Source organism: Elaeis guineensis, chromosome 3 (genome assembly GCF_000442705.2).
Source record: "Elaeis guineensis isolate ETL-2024a chromosome 3, EG11, whole genome shotgun sequence".
In the NCBI taxonomy this organism is placed as follows: Eukaryota; Viridiplantae; Streptophyta; class Magnoliopsida; order Arecales; family Arecaceae; genus Elaeis; species Elaeis guineensis.
In genome coordinates this window covers 12,103,916-12,120,166 of record NC_025995.2, presented here as the reverse complement: position 1 = coordinate 12,120,166, position 16,251 = coordinate 12,103,916, and the positions used below count along the sequence as shown (strand labels likewise).

Genomic DNA, 16,251 nt, shown 5'->3' with positions numbered 1-16,251 from the left:
CATAAATGAGTGTCCACAACTCGCCACACGCAATCCTCCTCAAAATCAACAATAATATTCAATCTCTTCTTCTCCTTCATTTCCTATTATAGCAATCCCACTATTCTGGATCTGTTATTACATCTCAAGCTCCCTTGTATGAAATCTCATTCCTTCAATAATACAGGATGCATAGTGGTTAACTCTTCGATCGGAGCCACATGCTAAATCGTACAACTCACGCACCATCTTCTTTATTGAAATACTTATATTTTATCTACACCATAATATAAAAAATTATGTTGTTCAAATAATTATTTTTATAATTATTAAAAATAATATATTACTAGTGCAACTTATAAGGTCTCCAAATCAGTTTACAAATTTCTTTCTATGTTGATCATCCGCATCTATATTATTCTCTAGATAGTATACTCTTGTGCTCACTGCAACAAGTAATGATTTTTATTTTACATCGATATGAAAAAATTACTTAGAATATTAAATAGTATGCTAAGATGGTACTTGCTCAATGAAATCTTTATTTTTTTATAATTATTTAGAAGAAGAAGTGTATCTTGGATAGCTCATTTACGTCCATAAATTCATATCTCCTTCCACCAATAGGTCGAATCATTTGTTTAAATATAGATAGTATTGGTTCATTATCATCCCATTCACGATCTGCATTATGATCTGTACGATTGAATCTTATTTGATATTGTCAAGATACATTGAGCAGAATGTGATACACTCTATAGCTACATATGCTTCCGCTATAGACCCTTCAGGCCATACTTTATTGTGCACATATTTTTTAGGTACATAAGAATTTATAAATAAAAATAAATTTAAATTTTAGAAATATATTTACATCTTATAACTGATATGATAATGTACATATAATTTTTTACCTTTCAATAAGATACATCCACCGATAATATACCGATCCGGTCAAAAGAGTTTCTTTGGAAAATAAATAGTCAGGTGTACCATAACATCAAAAAATGATGGTGAAAATTTTTTCTAACTTATAAAGAATGAGCACATATCCTTCTCAAACTTTTCAAGTAAGTTAATCTTCAATTTTGACAATGCAGTTCTCGGAAGAATACTCCAACTCAATCAATGCAGTTGGAACATCACCACCCAAATAGCCACGCATGACCACTGGAAGCAAGCGTTGCATCATCACATAGAAGTCATAATTTTTCATGCCAGAGATATTACCGTCGTTGTTGCCAACACACCGTGATGCATTTGAAGCATAAGTATCAAAAAATTTTATAATTTTGAACCATCCACAGAAACTCTTTTTTTCTCGCCAAACAGCGAATAACATGCAGATAATATAAAAAATCTATCACCTCGACAAACTAAATACAACTTTGATTGGATTCTCATTTCTTGCAAATCAAGACGAGCTTTTGTACAATCTTTTATTTTTTCTCAGATGTTTAATACTGTATCAATGATATTATCACAAAAATTTTTCTTAATGTACATTACATCCAGATTATGATGAAGTAGTAGCTGCTTCCAATATGGTAGTTCAAAAAAGATGCTTCGCTTCGTCCAATTTAGCTCAGTTCAGTATGCTTCCGCTTGTGAGTACCTGATATTTTTTTAAATTGGATGTTTCCAATGACTTCAAGTTGTTCTAAAATTTTACTCTACTTAACTCCTTAGGTGGCAGATGCCGGTCAGACTTACTATCAAAGTATTGGTTGTAACGATCCTCCAAGAATAATTAGTAGGTAGAAATCGTTGATAACCCATGAAGCATATTTTTCGTCCATGCTTAAAATGTAAGGAGGATGCATCCTTGTTGCATATTGGATATACCAGATATCCTTTGGTGCTCCATCCAGATAAGTTTTCATATGCAGAAAAATCATTTATGGTCCATAAAATCAAAGCATGCAACTTAAAATTTTTTGACTCACGGAATCATATATCTGTACTCTATTTTTTTATAGCTCCTTCAGATCATCGATTAACGGACATAGATATACATCAATTTCATTACCTGATGTTTCAGACCCGAAATTAATAGTGACATAAAAATAAATAATTCTTTCATGCACTTCCAAGATGACACATTATATATAACTAGCATCACAGGCCACATGCTGTAGGAAGTACTCAAATTGCCAAAGAGATTAAATCCATCTATCGCTGGACCAAGCCGGATATTGCGTGGGTCACTCGCAAAGTGCGGATGCTTTACATCAAAATCTTTCCACACTACAGAGTCGATCGGGTGGCTAAGTATGTTCTCCTCTAGAACTCGCTGCTCATGATGCCATCTCATTTCTTCTACTATTTTTGTGGACATATACAACTTTTGAAGTCTTGGAATCAATAAAAAATACCTCAAAATCTTTTGAGGTATCTTCTTTTCTTTCTGTTATCAGTTTTGTATCTAGGCTCACCGTATTTCGAACATTCAGTTACCTGTTCGTTATCCTTATAAAATAATATACATTATTTTTGTCGGTATGTATAGGAATATAGCCAAGTCTTAATTTTTGCATATATATTTTTGCTTCAGAATATTATTTCAAAAGTCTCTCTCCATCGAAAAGAGCTGCTTTAATCAATGTCAAATTTTGATCAAATTTTTTAAAAAAGTTTTTAGACTATTTGCGATGAAAATTAATTTACATCGCTAATAATTAAAAAAAAATTCTCTCAAATTTTTTCAGTCTAAAAAAATCTTTTCAATAATAATTTTATAAAAAATTAATTTTGAATTTTTTCCTCAAGAAAATTTTCCATCCAAAAAATTTAACAAAAAAAATGACATTAAAAAATATTCATGGTGAAAAATAAAATTAATTTTCTTTAATCTAAAAAAATTTGATCTAAAATAATTTTATTGAAAAAAATTAATTTTTATTAATCAAAAAAATTTTATAAAAATAGTTAATTTATAATTTTTTCTTCAAAAAAAATTTTTTCTTCAAAAAAATTATATAAAAATATAATTACGATGAAAAGTTCAATTTACATCGCTAATAATTGTTATAAGAATAGCTGTTCAGCTTTCACAATGGAATCGACACTATGGAAGATCAATAGCTTTGAGATCTTCGATCTCCAAGGAGCTCATCTTCTTCTTGGAGTCCTCATTCCGAAAGTCAGAGTATCAAAATATCATGGTGATTTTGAGATCACGAGAGAAATCCATCAATATTGAGATTTGGAGGATAGGGATAGGAAGCTAGAGGTCAGAAGCTCGTATATTTTATGTGAGGATCGAGCTTGAGAAATTTAAGAGGAATTGTGTGAGCATCAAAGATAATTAATCAGAATCAAAACAGATCTGTGGGTAGTGTAAGTTGTATTATAAAGTACAAGCTCATATTCATACTTTGCATTACTAGAAAGATGAGTGCTCGTATTGTTTATCTTCTCATGATTGAAACTCTTACAGAGATATATTTGAGCATCAATCAATGAGGAATGCGTGATACCTTTTGAGATCGTAGAAGCCATGCTAGAATGCGCTGCTTAACTATATAGTTTCTGTATGAATGGAGGCTCTTTCATGTAGCTATGTAGACACTTCATCAAAAGATTCATTGATATCACTAGTAATAGTGACAGCGATGAACAGATAAATTTTACATCATAAATAAACATATAGCTCATTTCATTCAAAAGGATCTATTCATTTTACTTCGCAAATATCATCCATTTTCATATAATTTTTTCATACAAAAAGTTCGATTTGGATCATAACTCATATTTGCTTCTTTACCATGTAAAAGGATAAAAGATATATACTGCTGCTACAAAAATTAGATGCAGTTGCCTTACACAAAATTAAAAATTTAAATTTTATGATTTTTTTAAAATTTTAATTTTTTAAATATTGGTGATGAAAATATTTTAGTCGTAAATAATTAAGTATTTATGATGTAAATTTTTTTCATCGTAAACATTAAATTATTTACGATGAAAAATTTTCATCGTAAATAATTAGCAACTTTTAATTTTTTTTAATTTTTGATTTTTTTAAATATTGATGATGAAAATATTTTATCATAAATAATTAGGTATTGATGATGAAAATTTTTTTCATCGAAATACTTGATTATTTACGACTGATAATTTTTATCGCAAATAATAAGTAATTTTTAATTTTTTTAAATTTTTAATTTTTTTAAATATTGGCGATGAAAATATTTTCATCTTAAATAATAAGTATTTACATGAAATATTTTCATCGTAAATAATTAAGTATTTATGATAAAAATTTTCATCATAAATATTCATTATTTATGATGAAAAATTTTTATTGTAAATAATCAATAATTTTTGAATTTTTTTAAATTTTTTATTTTTTTCAAATATTGACGGTGATAATATTTGCATTGCAAATAAGATTATTGGCGATAAAAATAATTTTTCATCGAAAATACATAAATATTTACGATAAAAATATTTTCGTTACTAATATTTAAAAATTTAAAATTTAAATAAATGATAAATTATTTACAAAAAAATATTCATTGCATATAATAAGTATTTATGATGAAAATTTTTTTCGTCGCTAATACGCGACTAGTTGCGATGAAAATTATTTTCATCATAAATATTAAATTATTTATAATGAATATTTTTTCATTATAAATAATATTATTGGTGATGAAAATATTTTCGTCATAAATAATTCCGTCATAAAAAGACTATTTTTTTGTAATGGTTCATCATCTTAGATCTCATTTTAATTTATTATGGACCGGATCTTGAAATTTTTTCTCACAAAATATGGGATACTCCCCATTGTCCAAAACAATATCGTCAAGTTCAGTCCTTTATTGGTTCTGACGGACAGGTTGTTTGACTACCTGAACCGTTACTATTTATTCTACCACCAGAGTCATAACCGAACAGCCAAGCCACCTCCGCTTGAATTTACCGACCAAACAAATAGGGGAGTGAGGAGTCCTAAGTTTTACGAATAAGCGAAATGCGTCGCCCGACTCACGTACCGCAGCCCCATAAGGGCGTAAGAGAAAGCATGGGAACGTAAGAGCTTGAAACGATAGAGGTATCTTATGAATATATCCCCCAAGAAATGGGATTTATGTTTAAACAGTATGTTGGATGATTTGGAAGGAAAAAAAAAAAAAAAAAGGCTTTTCTGTTTTGAAGCCCATCTCCTATGGGTTATCTCCTGCCGAATAATCTCCTCGCTGCAGGAATGGATTCTGTGCTGCTCTCAAAAGAACAAGCATTACCTCGAGTCATGGTGTCAAGGCTAATGGGTGAAGGAAATGGATAAAGAAAAATAAAGTGGGAAGCCTGAAAGGATACCTTCCCACCGTCGTAGGTTCATCGGATGCTCTTCCTCTCTGATTGTTTGATGTAAAAAGGCGAAGGACCCGCAACCCAACAACAACACCTTGTAAAAAAACCTGCATGTAAATATCAAATCACATTAATACATTGGGTGGATCTCCCTCCCCTTCTCATCTAAAAAAAAAAAAAAAGTTTTTTAACTTGATTTCAATGACCACATCTGGAACCTATGTGCCAACCAATGCATTGGCGGAAGCTTTTGAAGAAAAAAAGTAATGGCAATTATGTAAATGTAATTGCACCTTGTAAGAAAATAAAATTAGCTTCCTTTTATGTCACTATTTACAGAACAAAAATATTTACACCACAATCTTCCTTTGCAAAATATTAGTCTCTTGAGCAAACAATAATAACATCTAATAATTTCCATTAATCCTATTAATCACATAACAACTGATATAAAATAATAATAATAATAGCCATGTGATAATTACCATTCGCATTCAGCTATACATCCAAATTTGTTAGAGCTTCTTTGTTCTGAAGGAAGAAAATTAAGTATGTGTTTACCAAAAAAAAAGGAAAGAAAAAAAATGTGGAACCCAATTAATTGATTTCATTCTTTTTTTTTTTTTGTCTTTTTCTACTTCGTTTTGGCTTTTGCAGTCAACCCACAAATGCTAAGACGAGATTATTAGGTCAACTCCAATTTAGAAGCTGTTGATCTCCTCTACTTTCCTCCGTCTGTTACGGCCAAAGCTTCCAATATCTAACCATGCTAGTGCCTTGGTCTCCCAGAAATATTGACTTTGGGAGTCTTCGGTCAATATCACTCATTGCTGTTTGCTGCCTCCAATGCCTTACAAACACGAAGAACATATCAACCTCTAATACAAGGCTTTCCAAGCCAGCTTGCCTTCTTTTCCGCATATTTGGACTATAGGCCTTCGAACAGTTCATAAACAAGACCGAAGAAAAAAAAAATATATCTATAGATTTCTAGATTGATCTGGACTAACTTATAAATTCTTGAACTTCTCAGATGGAATAAAACCTCTTTGAACTATTTAAGAAGTTATTTTTAGATCCCTACCATCCAATCATATAATCGAATAATAAAAATATGTAACTGGATAAGACAACGGTGTAACCCAGATATATATCTGTATAATCTGCATATAAATCTGTATAATCAGTTATTGAAACTAGATAACCAAAAAACTATATAATCTGTATAATCTGTGTAATCTGAACATAAACCTGTGTAATCTGAACATAAATCTGTAGATAGTAAGGACCTAAAAATAACTCCTTAAGCAGTTCAAGGAGATATAATTCCACTTGAAAAGTTCAGAAATTTAAAAGTAAGTCGAGATGAATTTAGGGACCTATAGATAATTTTTTTCAAAAGAAAAACAGTAACTAGGTAGGAGAGAATAATGGCCAAGATCCCATTCCAATTTGTTCCCTCTTACGTCTCATATAACACCATCTTGGCCCTCTAGCCACTGAGCACCACACATTCTCCAATGGGTTTCTCAAACCACTTATTTTCTCTCCTTCTCTCCCAGCCTTTCCTTGCTCTTCTCTTGCCAATGACTGCAACGCAAAACTCCAACCTCTTTCGAGAGTACATCGGAGCTCAGGGGAGGGCCGTCAAGTTCACCGACGTCCCCATCAACCCCGATGTCGACTTCCACTTCATCCTTGCCTTCGCCATAGACTACAACAAATCGACGACGCCTTCACCCACCAACGGTCGATTCCACTCCTTCTGGGACACCGCCAACCTCAACCCCTCCGATGTCACCTCCATCAAAAAGAACCATGCCAATGTGAAGGTTGCTCTCAGTATTGGAGGGTCAAGCGTTGGCGATACCATACCTGTTACCTTCCATCCTACCTCTGTAGACTCTTGGCTCCGTAATGCTGTGTCCTCGCTAACCAGTCTCATCCAACAATACAATCTCGATGGCATTGATGTCAACTACATGAACTTCATCATGGATGCCAACCAGGATATGTTTGCAGAGTGCATCGGACGGCTACTGATAACTCTAAAGAGAAAACGGGTGATCAAGTTTGCTTCAATTACTATGTATGAAGATGAACCACTCCAGAGCTACTACAAGGCTTTGTGGAACAGTTACTCGCAGGTTATAGATTATGTGAACTTCATATTCTATAAATACCCTGCAAGCACGACAGTGTCGCAATTTCTAGGCTATTATGAGATTCAGAGATCAAATTATAGAGGAGGGAAGGTGTTGACTAGTTTCATTTCTAAAGGGAACATAGGGTTGACACCTGCAAATGGCTTCTTTGATGCCTGTAGGACTCTTCAGAAGCAGGGGAAGCTCCCAGGGATCTTTGTATGGTCTGCTGATGACTCCAAGAGCAACGGATTCCAGTATGAGAAGCAGGCACAAGAGCTGTTAGCCATGTCTACGAAAACGCCGAGTCCATCAACGCCGATTCAATTCGGTCATGGTTATTCGAACGCCATGAAGAACTGGTGGGCAATCTGGTCGTTGGTAGCACTGGTGGCAGAGTAGTCTGAGAAAAATTCTGCAGGTATGAGTGGAGGAGTTTAGCCAGTTTATCAGTCCTATCAATAAAGGGTCCAGGTATATTTCTTCTATGAAGAGAGTTCTATCTGAAAACTCCAGTTATCCAAACATATATGAAATATGATAAGTATTTCATGTTTTGTTGGCTGTGAAAAAAAAGGGAACAGGGTTGTTGCATTAATGGTTATTCTGATTTCTTTTTCTTTTTGTTTTTTCTAAAGAATGGTTATTCTGTAAGTTATTCCTGTATGAATTGCTGAAGTTCTTTATTTTGGTAGCAATCAGCTGAAATATTTGAATTGGCTTGGAATTGTTGGAATAAGACTGATCCTGAGACAATAGCATGACTGTGAAAGTCTTGGTACTCGCTTCCAATATAGTTGTAGCAAGTAGCAACCTTTAAACATTGGCTAAATGCCGGAAAGTTTAACTAGATTAGACAAGATTTTTTTTTTTTTATTTTACTACTTTGTTTTGGCTTTTGCACTCAACGCACAAATACTAGTACAAGATTATTATATCACATCAGAATGACTCCAATTTAGGAGTATTGGTCGGCTTCACTTGTCCGATCCGTTGATTGCCACGGAAGCGTCCCAGACCTAACCATGCAGAGCCTTGGTCTCCTGAAATTAACTATTGTCTCTGGGAGTCTTCAGCCAGCATCACCCTCTGCTGCTTGCTGCCTCTAATGCTTAACAAATGCGAAGACCATGTCAACCTCAAAAACAAGGTTATTCGCCAAGCAATCTTGCCTTCTTTTCTACATATTGGACTGTAGACTTTGAACAGTTCATAAAAAAGGTTATCGCCAGCAATCTTGCCTTCTTTTCTACATATTGGACTGTAGACTTTGAACAGTTCATAAAAAAGACTGATGGAGATGAGAGAGGTGGAGAGCAGAGAATAGTAGCTAGCCAGGTCCCATTCCAAGTTGTTCCCTCCAACTCTAGGATATTATTACTCCCACACTATAAAACATATAACACCCTCTTGGCCCTCTAGTCACTAAGCACAACACACGCTCTCCTTCAAGCCTCCGATGGATTCCTCAAAGCTCCTTTTTTCTTTCCTTCTCTCCCAGCCTCTCCTTGCTCTTCTCTTGCCAATGACTGCAGCACAAAACTCGAACCTCTTCAGAGAATACATCGGAGCTCAGGGGAGGGCCGTCAAGTTCACCGATGTTCCCATTAATCCCGACGTCGACTTCCACTTCATCCTTGCCTTCGCCATAGACTACACCACATCAACGTCGCCTTCACCCACCAATGGTCAGTTCCACTCCTTCTGGGACACCGCCAGCCTCACCCCCTACGACGTCACCTCCATCAAACAGAATCATAGCAATGTGAAGGTTGCTCTTAGCCTTGGAGGCTACAGCGTCGTCGGCACTATCCCTGCTACCTTCCATCCTAACTCTGTAGACTCTTGGGTCAGTAATGCTGTGTCCTCCCTAACCAGCCTCATCGAACAATACAATCTCGATGGCATCGATATCAACTATGAGAACTTTATCATCGGCGCAAACCAGGACATGTTTACAGAGTGCATCGGACAGCTACTAACAACACTAAAGAGCAATGGGGTGATCAAGTTTGCTTCAATATCTATGTATGATGATGAACCACTCCAGAACTACTACAAGGCTTTGTGGAACAATTACTCACAGGTTATAGATTACGTGAACTTCGAATTCTATGCATACCCTGCTGGCACGACAGTATCGCAATTTCTAGGCTATTATGAGACTCAGAGATCGAATTATAAAGGAGGGAAGGTGTTGGCCAGCTTCATTTCTGATGAAAGTAAAGGATTGACACCTGCAAATGGTTTCTTTGATGCCTGTAGGACTCTTCAGAAGCAGGGGGAGCTCCCAGGTATCTTTGTATGGTCTGCTGATGACTCCAAGAGCAATGGATTTCCGTATGAGAAGCAGGCACAGGAGCTGTTAGCCATGTCTGTGAAAGCGCCGAGTCCATCCGCGCCGAGTCAACTAAGTCATGGTTATGCGAACGCCATGAAGAACTGGTGGCCAATCTGGTCGTTGGCAGCGCTGGTGGCAGCAGTAGTTTGAGAAAATTTCCACATATATGAGTAGTGGTTTAGCCAGGTATATGCTATGTCTATCAATTCCATTTACCCAGACGAAGATAAAAAATGAGAAGTATTTTTCATATGTTTCAGGCTGTGTAAGAAGAAAAAGGGAACAGGGTAGTTGCAATAGTTATTCTGTCTTTTTTTTTCTTTTTGTTTTTCTAGAAAAACGTTATTCTGTAAGTTATTCCTGTTTGAATTGCTGAAGTCTTTTTGTTTTTTTTAATTTTGGTTGTAATCAGCTGAAATAGTTGAATTTGCTGATGGCTTGGAATTGTTGGAATAAGATTGATCCTGAAACAACAGCATGAATGTGAAAGTATGAGAATTTGGCTCCAAGATTGTTGCAGCAAGTAACATGTTGTGCAAGGTTCCAGCGCACATTTGGTGAATCTCAAAATAGATTGGTAGCCGAAGAGGACTCGGTGAAACTCTGAGAGAGATGATAGCCGAGGAGATTCGGTGAGACTCAAGCTGGGGGTTCGGTAAAACTCAGACTGGAGTTGGTAGCTGAAGGTAGCTGATGTATTGGCAACAATTATGGGAGTCAACAAAGAGGGTCAACTGGTGCCTGATTGGTAAGATTAAATGGATCTAACCGTCCAGCCTGCTAATTGAGGGTGATCTAACTTGATGCGTTTCAACTCAAGCGTGAAGCCTCTGTACCTGGTGGATAAAGACTAATAAACTCCATCTCCCAATGGGCATTTGCTTTTTGGAAAGTTGGTTAGAGGCTACCATTCTAACATGTGGTATTAGAGCGGACTACGGTCATAACAGTAGCAACCAACAAACATAGTCTAAAAAGCACAATAGCAACCATCAAACATAGTCTAAAAAGCCTGAAAATTTAACTAAATTTGATAAGTTAACCGAGTCAAGTTGATTCAAAGACTCGATCGGGTACCCAATAAATCCTGAACATCAAAACTTATTACTTTATGTACTGACAGAGCTCTACGACTATAATTGGTGGTTAGCATAATAATTGAAATATTAATTTAATAATTATAGAAAGAAAGACATCAATGACTAATTAATATGCACTATCAACTATTATTTGTATATTTATTTCGAATTCCAATCAAATCATATGAATTAAAAGGAAGCATAATGAACCATCACATACTAATTATACAATGACACAATGGACTCTTATCACACATACGCTTTATTAATTTTTAGAAAGGAAAAGTAATGGATTATAGAACAAAAGAAAGGCACTAGACTATAGAGTTTTACCCATCACGGAAAGAAAATGATCTACTATCAGGCTTTGCATTGCAACCGGAAATTTCCGTGCTTCTCATGGGTATTTTTGGTAACCATGTATGCAGGGTATAACCGGTAATTTGACAATATAAGCAATAAAAAAATCAAAATATGTTGGAGTCTATTGATAAAATAGGGCTAGAAAAATTTGAACCCAATTTCTATAGCGATGGATATAAGTGCAATTAAATTTTTGAAAAATTATATATTTATATATTGATAAAACTCTTCCCCTCACCCCACTTTGAGGTACAAAGTCTATTCACATTCTACTTCTCTACTAAAAGACACTAGAATGATTATTTTGGATAGAAACCTTGGTGGAGGAGAAAAAGATAACATGCAAATATTATAATTAGTATTAAAGACTCAAGTCAACTTATTTGAATCAAGAACTGAGTAAGTCGGCAAATCAGCCATCAAGACCGGTCCAATAAGTTTTTTAATTGAAGGCAGTTCTACAAAACAACCATCATCATACACCATACTAGAGCTGCATTGTATCCGCATTGACTTGAGAAGTTTTAGGCCTAATCTGGAAGGCGATAGCAACTTGAGGATAGCATGCTTATTGTATATTGTAGGTACAGCTAGGTCAGGAATAAAGTAGGATAAGTAGGGATAATAAAAAAAGATGGAAATTGCAATAAGCAATCTTATCCTCTTCTAATCATTACCTACCACCATAATATATCTAAAATATGCTGATCATTATTTGAATAAAAGAATAAATATATCCATGCATTTCCACTACCTTTTTCTAATAAAGAACTTTTTTGGTATTTTCACTAATCAACTGGGGATAAAACATGGAGATAGTGGAATTCTGGAGACCCTAAGGGATTGCTGATCCCCAATTATCCCTAGTTTGGCCAAATTGTTGAGGTTCATGGTTCCACCCTATAATATGATACGTTTCGAGTTTATCCCTGGGATAAGGCAAGATAAATGCCTCATTTCTCATTTCCTTTCCTGTTCTTAGTCTCTGGGACTCTTCAGTGTTTCCAAGTAGAAGGCGTGTCAAATTCAAAGTCTGTACAGCCAATTCATTTGGGATCGCTCATTCTGACAGTGCTCATAATAGCTTAGAAGACTGATTAAATTCAAAGTCTATACGTCCAATTTGCTTCCCACCTCATCCCCTTGTCTCTGTCCTCTTCAAAGTTACACATAAATTAGAAGTCTGATCAAAGAACTTCCAGCAATAATTTCTTGACATCCAAGCATAGCAAGTCTTCTCACTCTTCCAAGTCTATGTCCATCTTTGCCCAATGGTATTAAGTCCCTGTCCTAAGACCATTCAGCAAAGAAAACTGCTTGGAAAAGAGAGAATGCTGTTACCTTAGACCCACAACTTCCCAGTTCACACTTTTGGAATATTGAAGGGTTTCCCCCTCCATGCCTGGTCTGGATATTTTTGTTCACACCTTTGCGAAGAAAACCACTTCTTAGCCCTTTGTACCTCAAGCACAACCCGAAATCTTCCTCAAGTTTCCAATGGATTTCTCAAATCCCTTCTTCTCTTTCCTACTCTTACAACTTCTCCTTGCTCTCCTCTTCCCAATTGCTGCAGTTCAAAAGTCCAACCCATTTCATGAATACATTGAAGTCTGGGATAGGGGGTCACTTTGAACCAAGAGAAGGATCAGATCATTTGGAAATCAAGTAGCAAGAATAATTTTTTCATGGCTTCTATATACCTATTAGTTAAGAGAACGGATCCTCTACGGTACTTAAAAAGTACCGCAGGATACTGTGCATGCTTCGAGAACGTCTATCAAAAGATGGATGGCCGCACGCTTATGCACATGCGTTAAAATACTTAAAAAAAAAAGAATGGATAAATTCTAGAAATATTTGAACAGTTTAAATAAATATTACATAACCATTCTTTTTTTATAGATGTCTCAATATATGCACAGCATCCTGCGATATTTTTTGAGTACCACAGAGGATCCCGTTCCATTAGTTAATACCAAGGGTATTAAATATAAATTTGCATCTTCTCTTTGGAGTCTTCCTATCCCTCTTAAGATTAAATATTTTTTTTTAGTTGTGTTGGAAAAAAAACTAAATACTATAGAGGTGATTGGACAAAAAACTTAGCAAGAATCTTGACAGATGTATATCGTGCAACCAAACTTCATGGATAGTGGAACATCCTTTTTTCTACTGCCACTTCTTCTCATCTATTTGGAAGGTTGTGTGCTTGGCACTTAGGGTGCTATATCCTCAATTAGTCAATTGTATTCTAGTTGTCTTTATCTCGATCAAATTAAGAGAAACTTTCAAAAAAGGTTCAGCTAGTTGTTCTTACGCTTCTCGTGGCTTTTGCACGGGTGTGTTGGAAAGAACAAAATGCTAGGATTTTTCTTAACAAATATGTATCTATTAGGACCATGACTGTAGAAGGACTTTATATCTTCAATGACTGGTCTATATTATAGGACCAGGATCTTCTATCAGAATTTGAGAGAGATTGATGAAAAATTAGAAATATCTCTAGAGTCTTCATTAATGCTGGCATACATGATATTTATTCTTTTACTTCTTCTTTTTTTGTATTTGTTCCATCTATCAGCTATAATATAACTTCTTTAAATCCTCTTTGCTCTCTCCTATAATTTTTTTTCTAATCTTCAATAAGTCCTAAGTGGCTATTTCTGCCTCTCTTTTAGTCACAAAAACAAAAAAAGGTTTCCAATCAACTCCAGTGTCGATTTCCTTAATCAACTCCCCCACCAAGGGCATATTCAACATCTTTTGGGACAATGCCAACCTCTCTCCCTTAGCTGTTGCCTCCATCAAATAAAGCAATAGCAATGTGACGGTTGCTCCTAGCCTTGGTGGGCACCGTATTGGTGGCACTGATACCATTATTATCTTCCATCCTACCTTTGTAGATGCTTGGTGATAATGCTCTCTTTTCAGACTAATATCATCCAATAATACAATCTTGATTGTGTTGACATCAACTATGAGAACTTCAAGGGCAACACTGACATAGATGCCTTGGCGAAGTGCATTGGAAGCTATTGACTGATAATGATAGTCCAAAACAAAAAATAGTTTTGAGTGGTTTTGAGTTGATAAGCCTTGATAAGTTATCTCAATTAAAATTTGTTTGCTATTATTTTGTTTTAATTCTGTTTAGTTGGTAGTAGATCTTAATCCATATGGTTTGCCGAACTTGTATGATTATAAAAGAAAAAAAGCCCTCATCTCGTCGTCTTTGTCCCTACCCATTCTGGATGGAAAGAACTACAATAGATTGAGTATCTAGATGTAGGTGCTCTTCGATTACCAAGACATAATATCGTGGAGAATGGAGTTCCAAAAGCAGGAGGTCAAATCACAGAGGCGGAACATCGAGATGCCAAGAAGAAAGATCGTAAGGCTCTCTACTTTATTCACCAAGGAGTTGATGTGATTTTTGATAAGATTGCAAGAGCTACCACAGCAAAGCAAGCTTGGGACATCCTTGAACGAACTTTCAGGGGTGTAGAAAAGATGCAGAGAGTAAGACTGCAAACCCTATGAAGGTAGTTTGAGTTATTGCAGATGGAGAAGACCAAAGCTATAACAGAGAATGTGACCAGAGTCCAAGCTTTATCAAATCAGATGAAGATAAATGGTGAGAATGTCGAAGAGTCCACATTGGTAGCAAAAATCCTACGAACCCTCATACTCAGGTTTGATCCTATCACCACTACCATTGAAGAAATAAAAGATTTAAATACTATGACTGTTAATGAGTTGTCAGGCTCCTTAGAGGCTTATGAGCAGTGGCTTAATGAGAAATCTGAAGAAAAGCCATTAGGCAAAGCCTTCCAATCCCAAGTTTCAGTCAAAGATGAATAGAAAGAAGATGATAGACAACAGCCTTCTGAAAATAGATCTCGTGGCAGAGGAGGACGATGAGGTCCTGATGGTGGTAGAGGCAGATCTAATAATGATTCAGAAAATTATGATAGAAGAGGAAGAGGATCATACAGAGGCTGAGGCCATGGATATGGAAGAAGAAGGTATAATAAATCTAATATTTAATGTTATGAATGCAATAGATATGGCCATATGCCAGTGTGTGCAGGTCAAAGAACCATAATCAACCTACAAAAGAAGCCAATTCATCCAAGGAGATAGAACAGACCATACTCTGTTGATAGTATCTTCAAACCGAGAGGAGCCCAACTATAATACCTGGTATCTTGATACAGGTTACACAAACCATATGATAGGAAGGAAGGAGCTCTTTGTGGAGATAGATGAATCAATTAGAAATTCAATTAAGTTTGCAGATAATAATAGCACTGTGCCAGTCATGGAGAAAGATAAAATTTTGATTCAGTTAAAGAATGATGATCATCAATATATTTTAGATATTTTTTATGCTTTAAGTATGAGGAATAATTTGCTGAGCATGAGCCAATTACTTGAGAAAAGATATAAAATGCAACTCAAAGACAATCATTCCAGTATTTTTAACCAAAGAGACAAAATCTATAAAATGCAACTCAAAGATAATCATTTCAGTATTTTTAACCAAAGAGATAAAATCATTCTTAAATCTCCTTTGATAAGCAATCGTATGCTCAAAATAGATATTAAGAATGATGTTTACCATTGTTTGAATGAAATTGTGAATGATGAATCATGACTATGGCATCTTAGATTTGGTCATTTAAATTTTCGAAGTTTAAAATTGCTTACTCAGAATAATATGGTGAAGGATTTGCCTATTATAGATCATCCCAACTAGTTTTCTGCAGGATGCATTTTTGAAAAACAATATAGGAGATCATTTTCAAATCATAATGCTTGGAGAGCAAGTAAGCCACTTGAATTTATGCATTCAAATGTGTGTGGACCAATAAACACTGCTTCACTTGGAGAAAGTTTTTATTTTCTAATATTTATGGATGATTATAGTAGAAAGATTTGGGCTTATTATATGAAAAGAAAATCAGATGTTTTTGATATATTTAAGGAGTTTAAAATATTTATGGAAAAACAGATTGGACAT

At 35.1% G+C, this 16,251-nt stretch overlaps 2 protein-coding genes across 2 annotated transcripts; both read left to right on the top strand.

Moving 5' to 3' along the window:
- The first annotated feature begins 6,821 nt into the window (after positions 1–6,821).
- On the top strand, positions 6,822–8,049 carry LOC105042217 (chitinase 2-like). Its single transcript, XM_010919340.4, has one exon. The coding sequence runs from the start codon at positions 6,822–6,824 to the stop codon at positions 7,845–7,847; it is 1,026 nt and encodes a 341-aa protein (XP_010917642.2). The 3' UTR covers positions 7,848–8,049.
- Positions 8,050–8,753: 704 nt separating this feature from the next.
- Positions 8,754–10,227, top strand: LOC105042216 (chitinase 2-like). The gene has a single exon (XM_010919339.4). It carries the CDS (start codon positions 8,905–8,907, stop codon positions 9,934–9,936), a length of 1,032 nt encoding a protein of 343 aa, XP_010917641.2. The 5' UTR covers positions 8,754–8,904; the 3' UTR covers positions 9,937–10,227.
- The last annotated feature ends 6,024 nt before the right edge of the window (positions 10,228–16,251 follow it).

Coding starts and splice junctions, on each gene's coding strand:
- LOC105042216 (XM_010919339.4), top strand. CDS start 8,905: ATGGATTCCTCAAAGCTCCTTTTTTCTTTCCTTCTCTCCCAGCCTCTC.
- LOC105042217 (XM_010919340.4), top strand. CDS start 6,822: ATGGGTTTCTCAAACCACTTATTTTCTCTCCTTCTCTCCCAGCCTTTC.